Raw genomic sequence first — 22,638 nt, forward strand, 5'->3', positions numbered from 1 at the left:
GGAAATATAAACCCCTGTTCTGTGTCCTAATTGATTTTCTATTTATCATGCTATCAATTATTTAGACACAGGTTTTGAAATCTCCAGCTATAATTGTGAATTTGCCTATATCTCTGTTTTAGTTCTATTAGCTTTTACTTTCTACATCTTGAAGCTGTGTATTAAATATATATGTATATTCAAGATACATTCACTTATCAAGAAATATGAATAAATACAATAGAATACAAAATAATAAATAATGAATAAAAATTAAATACAAAAAAAAAAAAAAAGCAGTCCAAAGAAATCCAGGAAACAAAGGAAGAAAATAACAAAGAATAAATGGGACAAATAGAAAAGAAATAGCAAGATGGTAGACTTAAAACCAACCATGTCAAATAACTATATATTAAGTGGAAAGGGCATAAAGATTCCAGATAAAAATGCAGAGTTTATCAGTCTAATAAAAGCTAGACTCAATTATGTGATATGAAGAAGAAATCCATTTTTTAAAAATTTTATTTTAAAGTAATCTCTACACCCAATGTGGAGCTTGAACTCAAAATCCTGTGATAAAAGAGTGATATGCTCTACTGACTAAGCCAGCCAGGTCCCCCAGAAGAAATGCATTTAAATATAAAATCTCAGGTTCAAAGTAAAAGGAATGGAAAAAGAAATACGCAAGCACTAACCATAATGAAGCTGGAGTGGCTGCACTACTATCAGACAAAGGAGACTTTATGAAAAGGAACATTACTTAGGATAGAGAGACACTTCATAGTAATAAAGGAATCAATTTATCAAGAAAAGATAATATGTCATGCATATAAGAAACATATACTGTACACACAAAAGGTAGATAATCTCTGCTTTTTAACTAGAATCTTTTTACTTTGTTTACTTTTGTTTAACTGACTGCTCTGGGGCTAAATCATCAATATGCATCTTTAACTTTCTATAGTCTACCTTTAAATGATGACACCCAGGTACAATGTAAGAACTTTTCAAAGTGTACGTCTATTTCTCTCATCATAACCTCTGTGTTACTGTCATATTTTACTTTTCACATATCCCATAAAGCCCAAAATATATTACTCTTATCTTGCTTTAAATAGTCAATTATCTTTTTTCTTTTTGCATCATGTTTTTATACACTTAACATATCTTATAGACCTTTCCATAGAAAGCATCCCATACCTGTTTACTCTTTCTTTCCTTTTCCTTTTTTTAAAAAGGGGGTAAAATCACATAACAAAATTCACTACCTCAACCACTTTTTTAAAAGATTTTATTTACTTAATTATTAATTTTGAAGTAATCTCTACACCCAACATGGGGTTCGTATTTACAACCCTGAGATCAAGAGTCACGCGCTCTATCAACTGAGCCAGCCATTAACCATTTTTAAATGCAGAATTCACTGGTGTTAAATACATTCACAATGTTGTGCAACTATCGCCACCATCCATTTCAATAACTCTTTTCATTACAGAAACTGAAATTCTATACTCATTAAACAGTAACTCCCTAATTTCCCTCTTCTTCCAGTCCCTGGCAACCACCAGTCTACTTGCTGCCTCCAAGACTTTGAGTACTCTCGTTTCCTTCTGTGCATATTCTATGCCTAATTTCTTTGTGGTTGCCATGGGGTTTACATTTAACATCCTCAAGTTATAACACTCTAATCTGACTTTGTACCAGCTTATCTTCACTAATATACAAAAACCCTGCTCCTTTACACCTGTCCCCATCCCTTTCTGTTTTGATGCCACAATATTAATATCCTCATACACTGTGTGCCCCAAAACACAAACTAATTCTTTTAAATGTGTTAGTCTCCTAAGTTACATGGAAAAACAAATGTGGAGCTACAAACAAGTCACATGCTTTTAAATTAATAACTCTTTAAAAATGCAGTCTCTTGTGAAAGACCTGTACTTTGAAAACTATAAAACACTGATGAAAGATACAGAAGGCAACACAAAGAAGAAATGGAAAGACATTCCATGCTCACGGACTGGAAGAGCAAATACTGTTAAAATGTCTACACTACCCAAAGCAATCTACACATTTAGTACAATCTCTATCAAAATAACAATAGCAGTTTTGACAAAACTACAACAAACAATCCTAAAATTTGTATGGAATCACAAAAGACCCTGAAGAGCCAAAGCAATCTTTAAAAAGCAAAAGCAAAGCTGGAGGCAATGTAATTCCAGACTTTAAGTTATATTACAAAGCTGAAGTAATGAAACCACTATGGTACTAGCACAAAAAATAGACAAACAGATCAGTGGAACAGAAGAGAAAACCCAGGGGGCACCTGGGTGGCTCAGCTGGTTGAGCCTCCAATTCTTGATTTAGGTTCAGGTCATGATTCCAGGGCTGTGGGACTGGGCTCTGTATCAGGCTCCACGCTGAAGTTGGAGCCTGTTTAGGACTCTGAATCTCTCTGCCCATCCGTCTTAAAAGAAAAAGAAAAAAAACAAAAAAAGAGAGACATAAAACCCAGAAATAATTTTTAACGAAGCAGGAAAGAATAACCAATGAGGGGAAAAAAGTCTAATCTTTAACAAATGATATTGAAAAACTGGATAGCAACATGAAAAAGAATGAATTTGGACTACTTTCTTACACCATACACAGAAATAAAGTCAAAATGGATTAAAGACCTCAATGTGAGGGTTGAAACCATAAAAATCCTAGAAGAGAACAAGGACAGTAACTTCTTGGATACTGGCCCTGGTAACTTCTTTCTAGATGTCTACTGAGGCATGGGAAGCAAAAAAATAAACTATTTGGACTACAGCAAAATCAAGTTTCTGCAAAGTGAAGGAAACAATCAACAAAAGTAAAAGGCAATCTACGGAATGGAAGAAGAGACTTGCAAAAAGCATATCGGACAAAGGATTAGTATCCAAAACACATAAAGAACATGGGGCGCCTGGATGGCTCAGTTGGTTGAGTCTCTGACTTTGGCTCAGGTCATGATCTCACAGTTCATGGGTTCAGACCCTGCGTCGGGCTCTGTACTGACAGCTCAGAGCCTGGAGCCTGTTTCGGATTCTGTGTCTCCCTCTCTCTCTGATCCTCCCTTGCTCATGCTGTCTTTTTCTTTCTCTCAAAAATAAATAAAACATTAAAAGAAAAAAAAAGGAACTTATAGGGGCGCCTGGGTGGCTCAGTCATTTAAGCATCTGACTTGAGCACAGGTCATAATCTCAGAGTTCTTCAGTTCAAGTCAAGCATCAGGTTTTCTGCTGTCAACACAGAGCCTGCTTTGGATGTCTATACCCCTTTCTCTCTGCCTCTCCCCTGCTTGTGCTGGTGCTCTCCTTCTCTCAAAAATAAACATTAAAAATAAATAAATGACTTACCAAACTCAACACCCAAAAAACCCACAAATAATCCAATTAAAAAATGGGTAGAAGACATGAACAGACATTTTTCCAAAGAAGATGTTCAGATAGCTAAAAGACACACAAAAAGATGCTTATCATCACTTACCATCAGGGAAATGCAAATCAAAACTATAGTGAGATATCACCTCACATCTGTCAGAATGGCTAAAATCAGTAACACAAGAACAAAAAGGCATTGATGTAGAGAAAAAGGAGCCCTTGTGCACCACTGGTGGGAATGCAAACTGGTGCAGCCACTCTGGAAAACAGTATGGAGGTTCCTCAAAAAGTTAAAAATAGAATTACCTAAGATCCTGCAACTGCACTAGTGAGTACTTATCCAAGGAATACAAAAACATTAATTCAAAGGGATATATGCACCCCTATGTTTACAGCAGCACTAATTCAAAGGGATACATGTGCCTGTATGTTTACAGCAGCACTATATACAATAGTGAAGATCTAGAAGCAGCCTAGTGTCCATCAATAAATAAATGGATAAAGAATATGTGGTATGTATATAGGGGCACCAGGGTCGCTCAGTTGATTAAGCATCCAACTTCGGCTCAGGTCATGGATCTCACAGCTTGTGAGTTCAAGCCCCGTGTCATCTCTGTGCCGACAGCTCAGAGCCTGGAGCCTGCTTCGGATTCTGTGTCTCTCTCTTGCTCTGCCCCTCCCTGACTTGAGCTCTGTCTCACTCTCTCAAAAATAAATAAACATTAAAAAAAAAGAATATGTGGGGGCGCCTGGCTGGCTCAGATGGTGGAGTGTCCAACTTTGGCTGAGGTCACGATCTTGTGGTTTGTGAGTTCGAGCCCCGCATTGGGCTCTGTGCTGACAGCTCAGAGCCTGGAGCTGCTTGAGATTCTGTGTCTCCCTCTCTCTTTCCCTCCCCCACTCATGTTCTGTCTTTCTCCAAAATAAATAATAAAACACTATGGGGCGCCTGGGTGGCTTAGTCAGTTAAGCGTCCGACTTTCGCTTAGGTCATGATCTCGCGGTTCGTGGGTTCGAGCCCCGCGTCGGGCTCTGTGCTGACAGCCAGCTCAGAGCCTGGAGCCTGTTTCAGTCTGTGACTCCCTCTCTCTCTGACTCTACCCTGCTCACGCTCTCTCTCCTAGAAATAAACAAAACATTTAAAAAAAAATAAATAAATAAAACACTAAAAATTTTTTTAAAAATAAAAAGAATATATGGTATATGTACATCTTCTGTATACATGTATATACGTATACATATGTATATGTACACAAACACACACACACAGAAAACAAAACATTATTCAACTATAAAAAAGAATAAAGTCTTACCATTTGCACTAATATGGATAGAGGCAGAGTATTAAGCTAAATGAAAGAGGTCCATTAGAGAACGACAAATACCATACAATTTTACTCATATGTGGAATTTAAGAAACAAAGCAAAGAACAACGGGGAAAAAAGTAAGACAGAGAGAGAAACCAAGAGACAGACTCTTAACTACAGAGAACAAACATGCTTACCAGAGGAGTGGGGAGGGGGAATGGGTTAAATAGGTGATAGGGATTAAAGAATGCACTTGTGATAAGCACTGGATGATATATGGAACTGCTGAATCACTATATTGTACACCTGAAACTAATATAACACTGTATGTTAACTAAGTGGAATCAAAATAAAAACTTAAAGAAAAAGAAAAAAGTAGTCACTTAAATAATGCAGAAACAAAAGGCAGAGTTATAATCATTATTCAAAAAATACTAGCTTTTTAGACTCTTAAATACAGAGAACAAACTGAAGGTTGCTGGAGGGGTGATGGGGGTGGGGGTGGGCTAAAAGGGTAAGGGACACTGAGGACAGTACTTGTTAGGATAAGCACTGGAATCTACTCCTGAAACCACTACTGCACTACATGCTAACCAAGTTGAATGTAAATACATATATACATATACATACATACATATATAAAATACCAGCTTTTATAATTGCGCTCGTATCTTCCTTCATTGAGATATTCCTTTACTTGGCTTTGAGTTACTGTCTAGTGACCTTCATTTCACACTAAAGGTCTTTAGTGTTTTTAGTTTTTCCTACAGGGCAGGTCTAGTGATAACAAACTCCCTCAGCTTCTGATTATCTGAAAATGTCTTAATTTCTTTCTCTTTTTTCAAAAGATTTTATTTTTAAGTAATCTCCTATACTCAATGTGGAGCTTGAACTCACAACTCCCAAGATCAAGAGTCGAACATTCCACCAACCAAGCCAACCAGGGGGCCCTCTCTTTTTTTCCTTAATCTGTGATTGGACCATACAGCCAGATATGTTGTATGTAAATGTTATATGTAAATGATCTAACTTATTTTTAAATCCAATTTATTTAAACTAAAACATAAAGATAGTTTTTAGAAAATGTTTATTTTTGAGACAGAGAGAGTGTGAGAACAAGTTGTGTAGGGGCAGAGAGGTGGGGAACGACAGAGGATTCAAAGCAGGCTCTGTGCTGACAGCAGTGAGACTGATATGGGGCTTGAACTCATGAACTCACGAACTGTGAGATTATGACCTGAGCTAAAGTTGGATGCTTAATCAACTAAGCCACCCAGCACCTCAAAACACAAAGATACTTTTTAAGGACAGTTTTGCGGAGTTTAGGATGCTCAGTTGGCAGTTTAATTCTTTTAGCACTTTGAATAGACTGGCTCACTATTTTCTGGCCCTCAAAGTTCCTGATGAGCAATGTGCTCATATTCTTATCGAGGATCCCTTGTACGTGACGAGTTGATTCTTTCTGCTTTCAAGATTCTTTGTAGAAAGTTGATTATAATGTGTCTCACGGAGGGAGGGGTCTCCTCAAGTTCATCTTACTTGGGAGTTAAGCTTCTTGCATGTTTATACTCCTGTTTTCCATCAAATTTGTGGCTATGGTAACTCCGTAGAAATCAGATTCTTCCCCTTTCTCAGGGTCTTCCAGTTTTTGTTACTGCTTTTCTTTTTTGATTGTTGTAGGCTATTTCCCTGTACCAAGAATCAGCCTCAAGTGTAAATCTAAGGTCTTTTCTGGTTTCTTCTGAGCCTTTGCCTAGGCATATACTATCACTTTCTAATTTTCCCTGTAGATAACGTTGTTTTTTAATGTCTTAGTCTTTAATGCCTCACTCCCAAAAAAGATAAAAGAGGAAAAATGAAGGGAGAAGCAAAGAGCACCAGACCTTTGAATCTACTACAAGTCACTGCGGGGAGGCAGATGTATCTGCCCCCGTACCCCCATCTTTCTTTCTAGTACTTTAATTACATATATGGTTAGACCACTTGATTTTTGTTCTACAGGTTACTAAACTATTCATTTCTTCCTCAATCTTTTTGGTCTATGTTGCTTTAGTTTCTAATGCGTGATTTTTTTTTTTTTTTTAAGATTTTATTTTTAAGCAATCTCTACACCCAACGTGAGGCTCACACTCACAACCTCGAGATCTAGAGTTGTGTGTTCTACCGACCAGGAGGACCAGGCGTCCCTCTACTGATGTCTTTAAATTCACTGATCGTTATATAACTATGTAATGTGCTATTAATGCAATGCCATGTGTTTTTTGACATATTTTTATCCTTAGAAATTATATTTGATTTTTTACAGGTTCCATTTTTTTCTCTGTATTATGCTAATATTTTCCTTTAAATTCTTAAACATACTTTTAATAACCATTTCAAAGTCCAAATCTGCTAATTTCATCATTTTTTTAGGTCTCCTGATGACTGAATTTTCTCTGGTTATGGGTCAGTTTTGTGGTTCTTTCTATGGTTGGCAATTTTTTTTTTATTTTTTATTTTTTATTTTTTTAAATATTTTTATTTATTTCTAGGAGAGAGAGAGAGAGAGTGAACAGGGGAGGGTCAGAGAGAGAGGGAGACACAGACTCTGAAATAGGCTCCAGGCTCTGAGCTGGCAGTCAGCACAGAGCCCGACGCGGGGCTCGAACCCACGAACTGCGAGATCATGACCTAAGCGAAAGTCGGACGCTTAACCAACTAAGCCACCCAGGCGCCCCATATGGTTGGCAATTTTTGACTGAACAGGCAACACTTAGCACTAGAATTTGTTTTATAATTTAACATGCCAGACTCTTTTCTGGAAAAAAGGTAATTTCAGGTTAGGCAATTGTTTTGGAGTCTGTTTTTAAGCTTTGTTAACATGGGTTTAGAGAAGTAGCCTTTATGCTAGAGCTGGTGTACCATTAGCAGCAAGGCATGTGTGACTTTCTATCTGGCAACAGACTCAAAGGGAAATTTCTGGAGCACTTTTCTCACAGAGCTCCCTTCTCCCATATACTGCCTCCATAGCTCCCAGCCTCAGCTTCTCAAACCTGGATCTGTCTCTTCAACTCAGCAATTCTGCCATGTTTGCTTGGGCTGCCCACCCCCCAACCCCTCGCAGCTTACATAAAGTCTAGAAAAAATGGCAGGGCGATAATAGGGTAGGATAAAAGAGGAAGACGTATACCCGTACAGAAATGCTCCAGAAGTAACTTCTATAACTTCCACTTCTATCTCATTAGCCAGGACTAAATCACATGACCACATCTAGCTATAAGGAAGACTGAAAAGTAGCTGTTTCATTTGGGAGAGAGTGTGCCCAGATGACAACTAAGGTTCTGTCACTAAAGAAAATAAAAGTATTGGGTTACATAAAACTATCTCTGCCATAATTCCAAAGATTAAATTTAAAAGGAAAGGTACACACGTCATGAAGAAATGTGTAAAACATTTTCATAATTACCAAAGGACATATTTCACAAAATATGAAATCACAGGTCAGGTTCCTAGAAGGAAAGACACAATTTTGTTTATCACCATTTCAATTTTTATATCTTGCAGTAAATCCATAAATCTGTAATTTATTTACTTGCAAAATTTCTTTTCCATATGTAAAGCAACAGGTGTTAATATGCTGACCTCATTAACAGAACTATGCCAACTGCTATATTTTATCAGTTTTATCATTATCTGCTAACACTGAAATATCAGTTATTACCCAATAAAGGTTTAATGTTGAATCATCTCAAAAGAATCAAGAGAAAGCTTATGGGAAGTCATTCTATCAAAAGTGAAATATCCAATATTAATGAAAAGTCAATTTTAAAAGTTCTATCTTAAAGACCAACATTTCTTGAGGCAGTATTACAAATACAACTTTTGGTGCAACAGTGATGACACTGTTTTGCCAGTCCCACAGGGCAGACGTGTACATGCAGTTGGTCTGGTGCACACATAGCTCCTTTACCAAACAAGCCATATTCTACTCACAGAAACTATAGTTGTCAAATTTTACAAATGATTTTTAAATCCACATTTAGATTAAATGAACCATAAAAATCTTGTGATAAGACTATACCGAATACAAAAATGATCCTTCAGCACAACAGTACACATAGCTCTTTAACCTACCCATTATCAATGTGATTGAAAACATTTTTGTATCTTTAAAAAACTACCTGGGGTGCTGAGTGTCTGAGTCAGTTGAGTGTTCAACTTTGGGTCAGGTCACAATCTCATAGTTTGTGAGTTCAAGCCCCACATCAGGCTTGCTGCAGTCAGCACAAAGCATGCTTCAATTCCTCTGTCCCCTGCCCCCTCGCCCTTGCTCATGCTCTCTCAAAAATAAAAATTAAAAAACAAAAACAAAAACAAAAAAAGAAAATGAAAAGCCTACCTTACACAGGGATTAAACTCTTTTGTAAATGAGCCCTAAAGCCTTTCTATCCAAATTTGTTCAAAATCAATTAGAAATTTTTATTATAGTTAAGGAATGGAGCGCCACAATCTTGAAATTTTAAAGTTTTCTGAAGTTTGCCAATATCAGATCAAATATCATAAAAATATTTTTGTGTAAGTGACCTCAAAAAAAAAGGGTGAAATTTCCAGATGTCAACAGCCAAGCCTCTCAGCAAAAGCAAACTAAAATTAGAAATTTTCCACAGAAAGAGAAATGGGGAGGGGAGGAGAGAGGAGAGGCTAGGAGGGGAAGGGAAGGGGAGGGAAGAAATATCCCATCTACCAGAAATATTTAAAAAGGAAGTCTATCTCTGTTCAGGCATTTTGATGGGGAAACGTAAATATATGGATTCTGAATTTTCTCTTCCTCTCTTGTTTAAGAATCTCCAAGGCAATAAATTAACATATACATTAGAAGATGTAGGGGCTGGTGATGCCTTAGAAAATCTAGCAGAGCAAACTACAAAACACCTTAGAGATTCTCACAGAAGAAAAAACAATTCAGCTAAAAATTATTACTTACACAAGGAAAAACACTAGACCATAAGCAAATATTCAACAGAAGGATTAAACAGCACAGTAGACAAAGCTGAACAGAGAATGAGTGAATCAGAAAACCAGTTTAAGGAAATTATCCAAAATATGGGACCCTAAGGAGAAAGACATGACAACAAATATGAGATTAAAACAAATACAGGACTGAATGAAATGGTCTTATATATGTCTAACTGGAGTTCCAGAAGGAGTTAATTCTTTTTTAAGTTTATTTTTTCGAGAGTGAGGTAGCATGTGAACATGACCTAAGCAGAAATCAAGAGTTGGAGCCACCCAGGTGCCCCCAAAAGGAAGCAGTTCTGTGAAGAGCTGGGTCACTCCTAATCAGGATAAATGAAAGTAAGGTCTCCAGCAATGGTCCTTAACACTGGCTGAACCTTAAATTATCACCTAAGAAGCTTTAAAAACAAATGAAAACCAGTGCCTAAACCTATAACCCCCAGAGACTTTAGAATTGGTATGGGGTAGGTTAAAGTATCTGTGTTTCCCTCAAAGCTTTCCGACCTATTTCAGTGAGCATCCAGGTTTGAGAACCTGTCATCCATACCTACAAATAGCTAGTTAAACCAATGAACAAAAATAATGAGAAAAATAACTACGAGAAGTAATTCTATCTACAGAGTAAGTAGTAAGATTGCTCACAGACTTCTCAACAATAGAAGCTAAAAGAATAATAGAATATTCTAAAAGAATAATAGAATCATTATTCTATTCAAAGCGGTGAGAGAAGTAACTGCCAACCTAAAATTCTAAATAGCTAAATAACATTCAATAGTGATAATGAAATAAGACATTTTCAGCCACAGTCTGAGAGGTTGCCATTTATAGAGCTTTGAAGAAATAGCTATTAAATAGGATGGGCTGAACATAGAATGGAATAGGATATAAGAAGAAATTCAAAACATAAAAGCAAAAAGCACAACAAACTCTTTCTGCTAGCTAAACTCACATTTCATATTTCTTTTCATAAGTAATCAATCAACCAGAACGAAAATCTTTCTGGTCCTCCATCCTGGTAGTTCATAAACATGACCAAACAAACAAAATGACCTGTTTTGAAAAGAACAAACATATGGGCCCCACCCTAGGTGTACTGTAACTCTAGGAGTAAGGGCTTTTTTGTTGTTGTTAGCATATCACACCAAGAGGATAATCAGGTTTAGAAATGTCAGGCTCTAGTATTTCCTTAATATAGTAGTTCTCACAGTGTGGTTCCTCAAATGGTAGCATCACCATTATCAGGGAACTTGTGGAAATGCAAATTCTTAGGACCCACCTCAGATCTACTTTATTAGAAATTCTGGGTATGGAGTCAGCAACCATGCTTTAACAGGCCCTCTAGGTAATTGACACCAGCCCAAGTTTGAGAAAGCTGCTTTAGTCTCATGCTCGTATTACTCTGTTCACACTTCTACATGAACACATCCTCTGCTGATGTCCTGCCCACAGAATCTTTCCATTTAGTCCTTTAGAGCAATGTACCTTAACCAATTCCCAGACATTCTTAACCTCTTCAGTGAATTTTCTTTGTATCTTTTCTCTCAACTGAACCTAACCCTCTTCTCTTATGGAGTTCTCACATAAAAGCTGTTCACTCTCCCAAACACCATGTAGTTGAGGGTCTGGAAAGTGAGGTTCACTCATTCCCTATTTCCTGTATCTCTAAAAACATCTGGATAAAAATCTTGCCTGACACTCTCCACTCTCAAGCCTTTTCAACTGTGGATGATACTAACTTCCAAATTTCTCTTGTGATGTTGAAACCAGAAGAACCCAATGACTACCCAATACTTCTATGTGGATGCTGCAGAAGAACTTCAATATATAATAATCTGAACCTGCCATGTTACCCAACTCTGTTTTTCCTACAGTTTCTATATGAATGGCACACCACCACTCATCTATCTAATTATCCAAGTCCAAAACCTGGAACTAAATCATCAATGGAATCCCTTATTCAAACATGCAATTAATAACCAGTTACTATCAATTTCACCTTCTGTGAATTCTCTACTCCTCCCCATTACAACTGCTAGTGCTATAGTACTAATTACCATCCCTAACTGGGGAATCCTATACAACAACAGCCTCTGAACTTCACCCCTCTCCTGTACTGCACTCCTCCAGTTCATTTTACGGTCCCCAAATTTCAAGAACATTTACTTTTAAACCATGTGGAAACTTAACGGAACGTAAATTATGTTCCGATTTTTAAGAATCACATAGTCTTTTAGTTTTAATACCTCTATTATTCTAAGTCATCATCAAACACAAGCTTTTAAATCCAGCTCTTTTACTCAATTGTTCTGGGTCACCAACTTATTGACAGTTTTATCACAATTATGTAACACAAAGAACATCAATCAAAAAAGGAATTATCGAATTAGACACAAATTAAAATTTAAGAGCCATAACTGGTAATCTCCTCTATGTGAACTTTCCTGCAATAAATTTTACTGCAATAAATTTTCACTGAACTTTACTGTGATAAGTTTTTTTTCGTTCTAAATAATGGCACTTCAACAAATGTTTAGATGAGCAAACAAAGAAAAAAAATTTTTGAAACTCATGGAAAGAAAACATTCTAGATTCTGAAAAAATGATAACTCACCATACACACCTGTAGAAGTAGAACTGTTCATGGTAAAAGGTCCGTTAATGACACCAGAAGAAAGAAGCTCATCAGATCCCCGCTGAAAAGCAAGGGCAATATTGTTAATAAAACAAGTCAGATAATGGTCCACATTTATTACTAAAAATATTAAAAGTTAATATTATTACTGTTTGAATATCAAGGCATTTAAAGGGAAATCCTCAAGAGTCACAAAATCTTTTAAAGGTTGGAAGTGAATTTTACAGAAAAAAAATTACTGCATATCCACATGGTTGTTAGTTATATATCCCCATCCCCCCCCAAACGCCAACCTGCTATCACATAATTGGGGACATAATCCTGCAACCCTCTTTGAACAAACCCAAACTTCAGATGTTACATTTGAAGGGCCAAAAACCATATTTAGGGGTTGCATCCTGAAATTGTTTCTGTAATTTATTTTAAGGTATATTTGGTATATTTTAAATCTATTTACTATTTTAAAATCTATTAAATTTTTTTAGTATATTTTTAAGTATTCATGTGGAAATAATTTGTGTAGCACCTGCTAAGAATCCTGACTTCTTGATATCTATGTTTTTTTAAAGCTGAACACAAAGATGCAATTTATTTCCATATTCGGTGATGGCTGAAATCCTTTAATATCAGTTATTTTTTATCCATTAATCTTCAAAATGATCTTTAATGTGTACTAATTCTTAAAAAGCTATTGATTAAATAATTTACTCTTTTCTGCTGATGAGAGTTTTGACCAATTGCAAGCTGGACTGTTAATCTGAAAAGACAAGTCACACAAGCCTTCTCGTTTTAACTCTAAGATCTATTACCAAATTTACATTTACAATGGACAATAAATGTCATGTACAAAGTTTAAATCACCCAATTTCCAAATGTTATTGTTTGCTTAATTTGGTCAGTTTTGAAGATCAAATATTTTGGTCTACTGGATGATAAAATTTAATCCTTAAACTATCCTACAAATATTAGAATAGTAATGATGCTCCAAAATATGTTTAATGTTTAGGTGTTTAAGTACCACTGTAGAACACAAGTTCAGCCTTTGGTAAAGTAAGGCAAAGCACTAATGTGTTTGCATAACAGAAATATAATTATTTAAGTAATTCCTGTATTAAACATCTGGAAATTATTCACTAGTTTAAACAGACAGCTTGGGACAAGAGGAAGAAATTAAATAAGCACATAAGATGAAATAGAAAGGAAAACCTCAACTTCCAGAAAGATAAGAGAAGAATATTTTCATAATTTTGAAGTGGGGAAAGATTTCTTAAGCAAGAAAAAAAGCACAATTAAGAAGGAAAAATACTGATAAACTTGACAACACTGAAATTAATAATTTTATTTATAATATATACAATGTCAAATCATTATGTTGTATACTGGAAACTAATATCATGTATCAGGTTTTTTTAAAAGAATTTAATAAGAGACATTAGGAGATTTAAAAGGCAAGTTACAGAGTGGGAGAAAATATCTGCAATACATATAACCAGCAAGTTTTATATCCAGAACTTACTAAGAAAAAGAAAAAAGAAGGAAAAAAATCCCCACTAACAATCACTAAGAAAGTCCAAACATAACAACAAAAGAGTTCAACAGACACCTAACAAAGCGGTAGACTTTACTTCTGTTCCAGAGTATTTGTGCCTTCCCCTTGTCCTGTGAAAGGATTTTTCACCCCCATCCATGGTAATATAACTTGCAATGCCTCCTGTGAGAGAATACTTCCCTCACCCACTGACATTGAGCATAGTTTTATGATACACTCTGGCCTATGGAATATGAATAGATGTGACAAGTAGAAGCTTCAAATGATATTAGTAGTTTCTGCTAATTTTTTCCTCTTTCCTCCTGAAATAGGGGCTGCTTTTTCAACCTGATTCCCAGAAAAAGAACACATACAGCTTCAGAACAGCCACCAACACTGTAAGTGAACCAGAAAAAAAGTTTTTCTAAGCTATATCTGAATGACTAAAACCATATCCAATAGATAAATGAAAAGATGCTTAACCTCTCTGATCATCAGGGAAATGCAAGTTAAAACCACAATAAAATACTAGATATTAAAAAGACTGACAATATCAAGAGTTGATAACAGTTTAACGATAACCCACAACCCTCAGACCAACCCAAGAGTTGATAACAATGTGGAACATCAGAACTAGTATGTTGCTAGTGGGAGTGCAAGTTGGCACAATTTTGGAAAACTCATCCAATATACTAACGTTGAATATATGACTATCCTTCAAACCTTATGTATTCTACTACTATGAATACACTCAAGAGATTTCATGCTAATGGGCACCTAAACATATGAAAATGTTCTCATCAGCATTATTTCTACTCATCAAATTGGAAACAGCCACATGTTATCAACAATAATACGGATAGGGGCACCTGGGTGGCTTAGTCGGTTAAATGTCCGACTTCAGCTCAGGTCATGATCTCACGGTTCGTGGGCTTGAGCCCCGCGTCGGGCTCTGTGTTGACAGCTCAGAGCCTGGAGCCTGTCTTCAGATTCTATGTCTCCCTCTTTCTCTGACCCTCCCCTGCTCATACTGTCTCTCTCTCTCAAAAATAAATAAAACATTTAAAAATGTTTTTAAAAATAGTATGGATAGATTTTTTGTAAATGCATTCAGTGGTTTGTGGCACTGAACTATGGCTCTACACACTAACACAGATAAATCTTGAAAGCACAAGAAGTCATTCACAAAAGAAAATATATTAGACAATACTACTGCGTTTATATGGAGTCCAAAATATGGTCAAAACAAAAGTAAACACTGCACAGCAACATGCAAAAGAATGAAACTGGACCACTTTCTTATACCATATATAAAAATTAAGTCAAAATGGAATTAAGACCTAAATATGAGGCCTGAAACCATAAAAATCTTAACTTCTTTAACATCAGGCATAGCAACTTCTTTCTAGATAGTTCTCCTGTGGCAAGGGGGACAGAAGCAAAAAATATTATTGAGACTTCAAAATAAAAAGCTTCTGCACAGAGAAGTAAACAATCAACAAAACTAAAAGACAACATACGGAATGGGAGAAGATATTTGCAAATGACATATATGATGAAGGATTAATATCCAAAATATATAAAGAACTGATACAACTCATCACCCCCAAAATGAATACTCCAATTAAAACATGGACAGAAGATATGAACAGACACTTTTCCAAAGACATACAAACGGCCAACAGATACATGCAAACATGTTCAACATTATTCATCATGAGGGAAATACAAATCAAAACTACAATGAGATATCACTTCATACTTGTAAGAATGGCTAAAATCAACAGTATGAGAAACAGCAGGTGTTGGTTAGGATGTGGAGAAAGGGGACCCCTCTTGCACTGTTGATGGGAATGCAAACTGGTGCAGTGACTGTGGAGCAGAGTATGGAGGTTCCTCAAAAACTTAAAAATAGAACTACCCTAAAGTCCACCAACTGCACTACTAGGTATTTATCAAGGAATACAAAAATACTAATTCAAAGGGATACATGCACCTCAATGTTTGTAGTAGTGTTATCTACAATAGCCAAATTATGGAAACAGCCCAAGTGTCCATCAATTAATGAATGGATAAAGAACACACACACACACACATATATATAGTAATATTTCACTGTATACACACACACACGCACATATGTGGAATGTAATATTATTTGGCCATAAAAAAGGAATGAAATCTTGCCATTTGCAATGACACAGGTGGGGCTATAGAGTACTATGCTAAGTGAAATAAGAGAAAGGCAAATACCATATGATTTCCCTCGTGTGGAATTTAAGAGACAAACACATGACCAAAGGGGGAGATAAAAGAAAAAAGAAAGAGAGTCCTCTATAGAGAACAAATGAATGGTTACCAGGAGGAAGGTGGGTGGAGGGGGACATGCTGAACAGGTAATAGGGATTAAGGAGTGCACCTGTGATGAGTATAGGTGATGTATGGGAGTGCTGATTACTATACTGTAAACTTGAAACTAATATTAGACTGTGTTAACTGCAATTTAAATACAAACTTTAAGAACTCTCATTCTTCAAAAGACACCATTAAAAAGAAAAAAAATGAAAAGCCAATCCAGATAATGGTAGAAAATATTCACAAAAACTAAATAAAAACAAATAACATCCTCCCAAAACCCAGGCAAAAAGCATTTGAAAAGACATTTCTCCAAAGATAAACAAACGGCCAATAAACACATGAAAAGATCCTAAACATCACTGGACATTAAGGAAATGCAAATAAAAAAAATAAGCACAGTATTTTATTTTATTTATTTGTTTTTTAGGGAGAGAGTGCAAGCGGGGGTCAGAGAGAGAGAGAGAGAGAGAGAGAGAGAGAGAGGATCTTAAAGCCTCCAACACAGCACAGAGCCTGACGCAGGGCTCAATCCCAGACCTGTGGGATCATGACCTGAGCCAGACACTCAACCGATTGAGCCACCTAGGTACCCCAGAAATGCAAATTTAAAAAACCACAGAGGGCACTATCAATTAAAATATAAGGCTAAGACATCACCATACACCTACCAGAACAATCAGAATAAGGAATAGTGACAATATCAAATGCAGGTGAGGATGTGGAAGAAAAGTGGATCTCTCATATATTGAAGAATGGCACAGCCACTCTGGACTGTTTGGTGGTTTCTTTAAAATGAAACATACACAGCAACCTCAAAAGATCATATATATTCAAGACAAAAATTCACATGTTCTATGATTTTATTTGTACAACATTCTCAAAATGACAGAATTATATAGAAAAGAGACCAATTGTTGTGAGGGAACTGAGATGGTTGGGGAGAGGTGGCGGGTAATTAAGGGGTGCTGAAAGGGAGATCTTTGTGGTGAGAGATTAGTTCTGTATCTTGACTGTAATGATAGTTATATGAATCTACACATGCAATAAAATGAAACAATTATAAACAGGCATTTTATCAATGCCTTTGTTTTGATAGTGTACTGTAATTAAAATGTAACCATTAGAGGAACCTGGAATGGTACACAGGACCCCTTCAAGGTATCTCTACAATTTGTTATGAATCTTGAAATTTTTCCCAAATAAAAAGTTAAAAACAACAAAAAACAAACAAAAAAAGCCAAAACAGATGTATCATTCTAAGCTAGAGAATTCCTACTGACTTGAGACTTTTTGCTGGCTTAAAATAGTCATTATCATCACCTGTGCTCAATCCTCAAGATGGGATAAAACGAGACTAGTCCAACTGTCAATTACTACAGCTCATTGTCAGAGCTCATGCCTCACACTACTACTCCATACAATGGTGATCCAGAAGGCACCCCTTCAAAGACAGGCAACATTCAAAGAAAAAACAATCCTAGGAGTTCCTTATGGGAATCTATACAAAAGATAAAGGAAGGGAAGACTTAAAAGACAATCTACACCAGAAAAATTAAACAACTTTAAATTATGAGCAAATAAGGGATGCCTGGGTGGCTCAATCGGTTAAGCGTCCAACTTTGCCTCAGGTCATGATCTCACGGTTTGTGGGTTCAAGTGTCGGGCTCTGTGCTGACAGCTAAATCAGAGCCTGGAGCCTGCTTCAGATTCTGTGTCTCCCTCTCTCTCTGACTCTCCCCTGCTCATGCTGTCTCTATCTCTCAGAAATAAATAAAACATTAAAACTTTTTTTTTAAAAAAATGAGCAAATGAGAACTCTGGAAAAAAATTAATAGCCTCTTCTAACTAAAATGCAAAGGAATATAACAGCTTAAAGGAGAGGCAAATAAGAATTCTACTGAAGGATTTAAAAGACAGATTGATGAAAAAAAAGGAATAAAGCTGTGTCATGAAAGTCACACATTACAAAAAGGAGAGCCAAAAGTGCAAAACATACCTTTCCACCATCCAAATAAGTTACCTATTGCAAGGAAACAACTTTTTTTTAAATGTTTATTTACATTACAGAAGAGAGAGAAAGAGAGAGAGAGACAGAGCATAAGGAGGGAAGGGGCAGAGAGAGAGGGAGACACAGAATCCAAAGCAGGCTCCAGGCTCTGAGCTGGCAGCACAGAGCCCGATGCAGGGCTCAAACTTATGAGCCTTGAGATCATGACCTGAGCTGAAGTTGGACACTCAATGGACTGAGCCACCCAGGAGCCCCAGCAAGGAACCAACTCTTAATCTAGACTCTTGGTATCCAAAAGCTACAAAGAAAAAATTTTCAGTAAACCACTCCCTTACAGGCACATGAGATTATCTAAAATGTGTCTGGTGAAGGTATCAAACTGTTAACAAAGGCCCCACACAATGCTTGACAGCTAAGAATCCAAAAACTTCACTGCAGTCTTCATGCACACAAGTCATTTCAGTTTCAGTTTGGGGAGAACAGAGTTACTCAGAGTTCTATTCCTATCTCATTCAATAAACTCTTACCTAGTTTCCTAACAAGTAAATCACCAATCAACCATTAACATGAAATTATTCCCGGGGCGCCTGGGTGGCTTAGTCGGTTAAGCGTCCGACTTTCGCTTAGGTCATGATCTCGTGGTTCGTGGGTTCGAGCCCCGCGTCGGGCTCTGTGCTGACTGGCAACTCAGAGCCTGGAGCCTGTTTCAGTCTGTGACTCCCTCACTCTCTGACCCTCCCCAGCTCACGCTGTCTCTCTCTCTCTCCCTCTCTACTAGAAATAAATTTTTTAAAAATATTTAAAAACAAAAAACAAACAAAAAAAAAACCATGAAATTATTCCCAATTCTAAACTTACTATGATGGCTATTAAAAGTTCTTTCTAACCTAGACCTCCTACTCACAGTAACACTCCTGTCTTGTAATTTGCCCCAGACACATTATCTTTATTCTTGCCTCTTTATGCTATTCTCCCACCTCAAACACTATCCCTTCACTACATACCCATTCCTACAAATAACTACTACCACATACTTGAAAATTTTTCTATCCCCAAAATGAAGAGGTTGACCTTATTTTTGATTGTCTTGTGGCATTACAATGTTGTGTTTTAGGATTTTAGTACTCTTGCATAATGTATTCTTCCTATATGCATAGCTATCAATATCACACATTTTGCCAAACATGTATGCAAAGGTTTTTTTCCAGCCACTTTGAGGTCTATTATTGTGTCTTATACTTGATTATATTTCCCCACAGTCTACAGCATACTGTCAATCAGGTACATTATATGTAATGACTCTCTGCCTTGGTTATATATTACAATCATATAATGAGGTAAAAAATTTTTTTATTATTTGAGAAAGCGTGTGCACGAGTAGGGGGGAGGGGTAAAGGGAGAGAAAGAGAGAATCCTATATAATCAGTTTAAAATCAATGCCATGTATCAGTCCTACCCCAAAGATTCTTAACCAATAGGTCTAGGCTAAGGCAAAACCTGTATTATTTCCAAAGCACTAATGTGTACCCAACTGAGGACCACTATATACATATCTTTTTAAAATTTTTTAAATATTTATTTTTGAGAGACAGAGAAAGACAGAGCATGAGTGGGGGAGGGGCAGAGAGAGAAGGAGACACAGAATCGGAAGCAGGCTCCAGGCTCTGAGCTGTCAGCACAGAGCCTGACGTGGGTTCCACGAACCGCAGGGTCATGACCTGAGCCGAAATCAGATGCCCCTAAACAAATGTCTTAATGAACACAGAAACATAATAGTGGTTTAAAAGACTAAAGTAAAACAGTCTTCTAGAGTAGACCAGATCTAGGTTTGAATAGACTCCACCACCTAAAATTTACCTTTGTATGATACTAACACATTATTTAATCTAAGGCTGTTTACTCATTTGTGAAATGAGGATCATGATGATACCCATCCTCATGGTCCTCTGAGGATTAATGTTTCTAATACACAGGCATCACTAAACATTGGCAGATATACACTAAAAATTACTCAGTCCTTTTCAAAAGCTATACATGTCGGAGCACCTGGGTGGCTCAGGTCATGATCTCATGGTTCACAGGTTTGAGCCCTGCATCAGGCTCTGTGCTGACAACTCAGAGCCTGGAGCCTGCTTTGGATTCTGCGTCTGCCCCTCTCTCTGCCGTCCCCCATTCATGCTCTGTCTCTGTCTCTCTCTCAAAGATAAACTAACATTAAAAAAAAAATAAATTTCAAAAGCTATACATGTTACTTGTATTCAATGTAATTAGTATTAGATAACAATCTCCTAAAGGTGAAAAGTAACATTCTTTCAGTAAAGAAAACTTTCTAAAGGTTTAAAAAGAAATGTCACCTCCCTATCATAGCAACAGCAAAAAATTAATGAAAAACCTGGTTTTGATAAAACATGCTTAAAAACTGAAAGCAACACTTTTCACATTTTATGTAATAAACTCTTAAAATATACATCCATTTCTAATAAATAAAATTGAAACCATCTTTGTACAGGATTGCATAAGAGATCTCATAAAGTCCCATTTATGATTAACCTCTGAGGATGAGAAAGAATAAAGCATGTATATGCCTGGTCGGTCATTAGGACTTTTCCTGCAGAACACTGATAAGATCTATTAAGAGAAAAAAGTAAAAATGTTCACTAAAACCATCCTTATTTAAGCATCTTTGTGTACTTACTCAGTGATTTCAGGATAAATCTATAGATGTTAAATATCTAAATTTTTTATTTTTATAAGTCAATTTTAAGTGCATTTTGCAACATTATGTTATGACTCTATGCCCCTCTCCCATAATCCTTTTATAACTGATAAGCTTTTGCCACACTATTATAGTCTTTGTAGTCTATGCAAAATAAATATTCAGAAATGAAATAAACAATTTGTCCTTTGTGAGCGTAAAGTAAGACTGCAAGAAATCCCAAGTTCCTACTCAACAATGCAGACTAACTTCAAGTTACTGCTACACTACAAGAGACTAGGAAAAAGCATTTTTATTTCTATAGGGGTCTTTCAAATAGTGTTAGACCTAGCACATGACCACCTCATTTTATTCCCCCCCCCCACCTTACTTTAATATTACTCAGAGACTGGCTCACAGTTTGTGTAGTAAAGAATTTAACTTTGCCAATTAGAAGCCTGGCTTTTACCCTTTCCTTCTGGTAAGTATCTCTAAAGTCCTAGAAAGTCATGCCTGAAAAGTTTTTTTTTTTTTCTTTTTTAAACTTGGGGGCTTTAGGTCACTGACAATGGACTGACCACACCAAAAAATCAACAATTCGATTTAGGGTAAATGTGGGGTTTTGATGTCATGCCTGAAGACTATGAGATCAGCCTCAAGGACAATCAATTATGCCTACACAAAAGAGCTTCTCAATAAAAAATATACTTAATCACTAAAGCACAAGTGAACTTCCCTGTTTGACCATACTCCATAAGTACTGCCACACACTGATGCTGGGAAAGTAATGTGTCCTAATGCCAAAGGAGGACAAAGGACGCTCTGTGTCTGGTACTTCCCTAGACTCTGCTGTATGTGTTTCTTCCCTTGGCTGACTTGAATCTATACCCTTTCCCTGTAATAATCACTAACCATGAGTATAACAGCTTTCAGTGAGTTCTGTAAGTCCTTCTGGCAAATTATGGGACCTCAGCATTGGTTTGGGAAACCCCCAGAATTTACAGTTGGTGCTGGAAGTGAGGGTAGTCTTCTGTGGACTGTGTCCCTTAACTTTGCAGTTGGCCTAATTCCTCTCATGGTTAAATGATGAATCAATCAAATATAATAAAACTACTCATTTAACAGATTTTTTTTTGAAACTTTACTCTTAGCCTCTGAATTACCATTTGGTCTTCTAATTATAAAAGAAAAATTTAACCTAAAAATGTGACCAAATATTCAAGTATAGAAAAACCAGAATAATTAAATTTATATGACACCTTAAATAAATTAATATAACATCTTAACTGTCACACTCTGTTTCCACACAAAATATAAGCTGCCATAATAAAATGATAAATTGCAGAATCTTCAAAATAAACACATTTAAGGGGCACCTGAGTGGTCAGTCAGTTAAGTGTCCAACTTCAGCTCAGGTCATGATCTCACAGTTCGTGGGTTCAAGCGTCGGGCTCTATGCTGACAGCTTAGAGACTGGAGCCTGCTTCAGATTCTGTGTCTCCCTCTCTCTCTGCCCCTTGCCCTCCCTGCCTCCTTCACACTCTCAAAATACGTACATTAAAAAAAATAAAAACATTTAAGTCTGAAAATTCTACAAGATCTTTCAAGAGTAACAGGAGGAATTTATAAGTAAAGCAAACACTATAGTATCCAGTGAAGTATTGGAATGACTATTTTTATTTTTTTAATTTATTTTTGTTTTTCTTTATTTTGGGGGGGGAGGGAAAAAGG

The 22,638-nt window shown here is 36.5% G+C and overlaps 1 protein-coding gene across 6 annotated transcripts in view; it reads right to left on the reverse strand.

The window, feature by feature from the left end:
- PTBP3 (polypyrimidine tract binding protein 3) overlaps nt 1-22,638 on the reverse strand; it is a 113,820-nt gene that overhangs the window by 62,500 nt on the left and 28,682 nt on the right. For 3 of the 6 annotated variants that reach the window (XM_039240496.1, XM_039240524.1, XM_039240511.1), the window contains exon 2: nt 12,298-12,379. In XM_039240496.1, coding sequence (XP_039096427.1) covers nt 12,298-12,328 — 31 coding nt within the window. In that variant the 5' untranslated portion in view covers nt 12,329-12,379. Of the gene's footprint in view, nt 1-12,297; nt 12,380-22,638 lie in introns of those variants that run through there. The other 3 variants (XM_039240504.1, XM_039240530.1, XM_039240515.1) reach the window with 2 other exon arrangements.

Source organism: Hyaena hyaena, unplaced genomic scaffold (genome assembly GCF_003009895.1).
Source record: "Hyaena hyaena isolate Hyena2069 unplaced genomic scaffold, ASM300989v1 scaffold_6, whole genome shotgun sequence".
Lineage (NCBI taxonomy): Eukaryota > Metazoa > Chordata > Mammalia > Carnivora > Hyaenidae > Hyaena > Hyaena hyaena.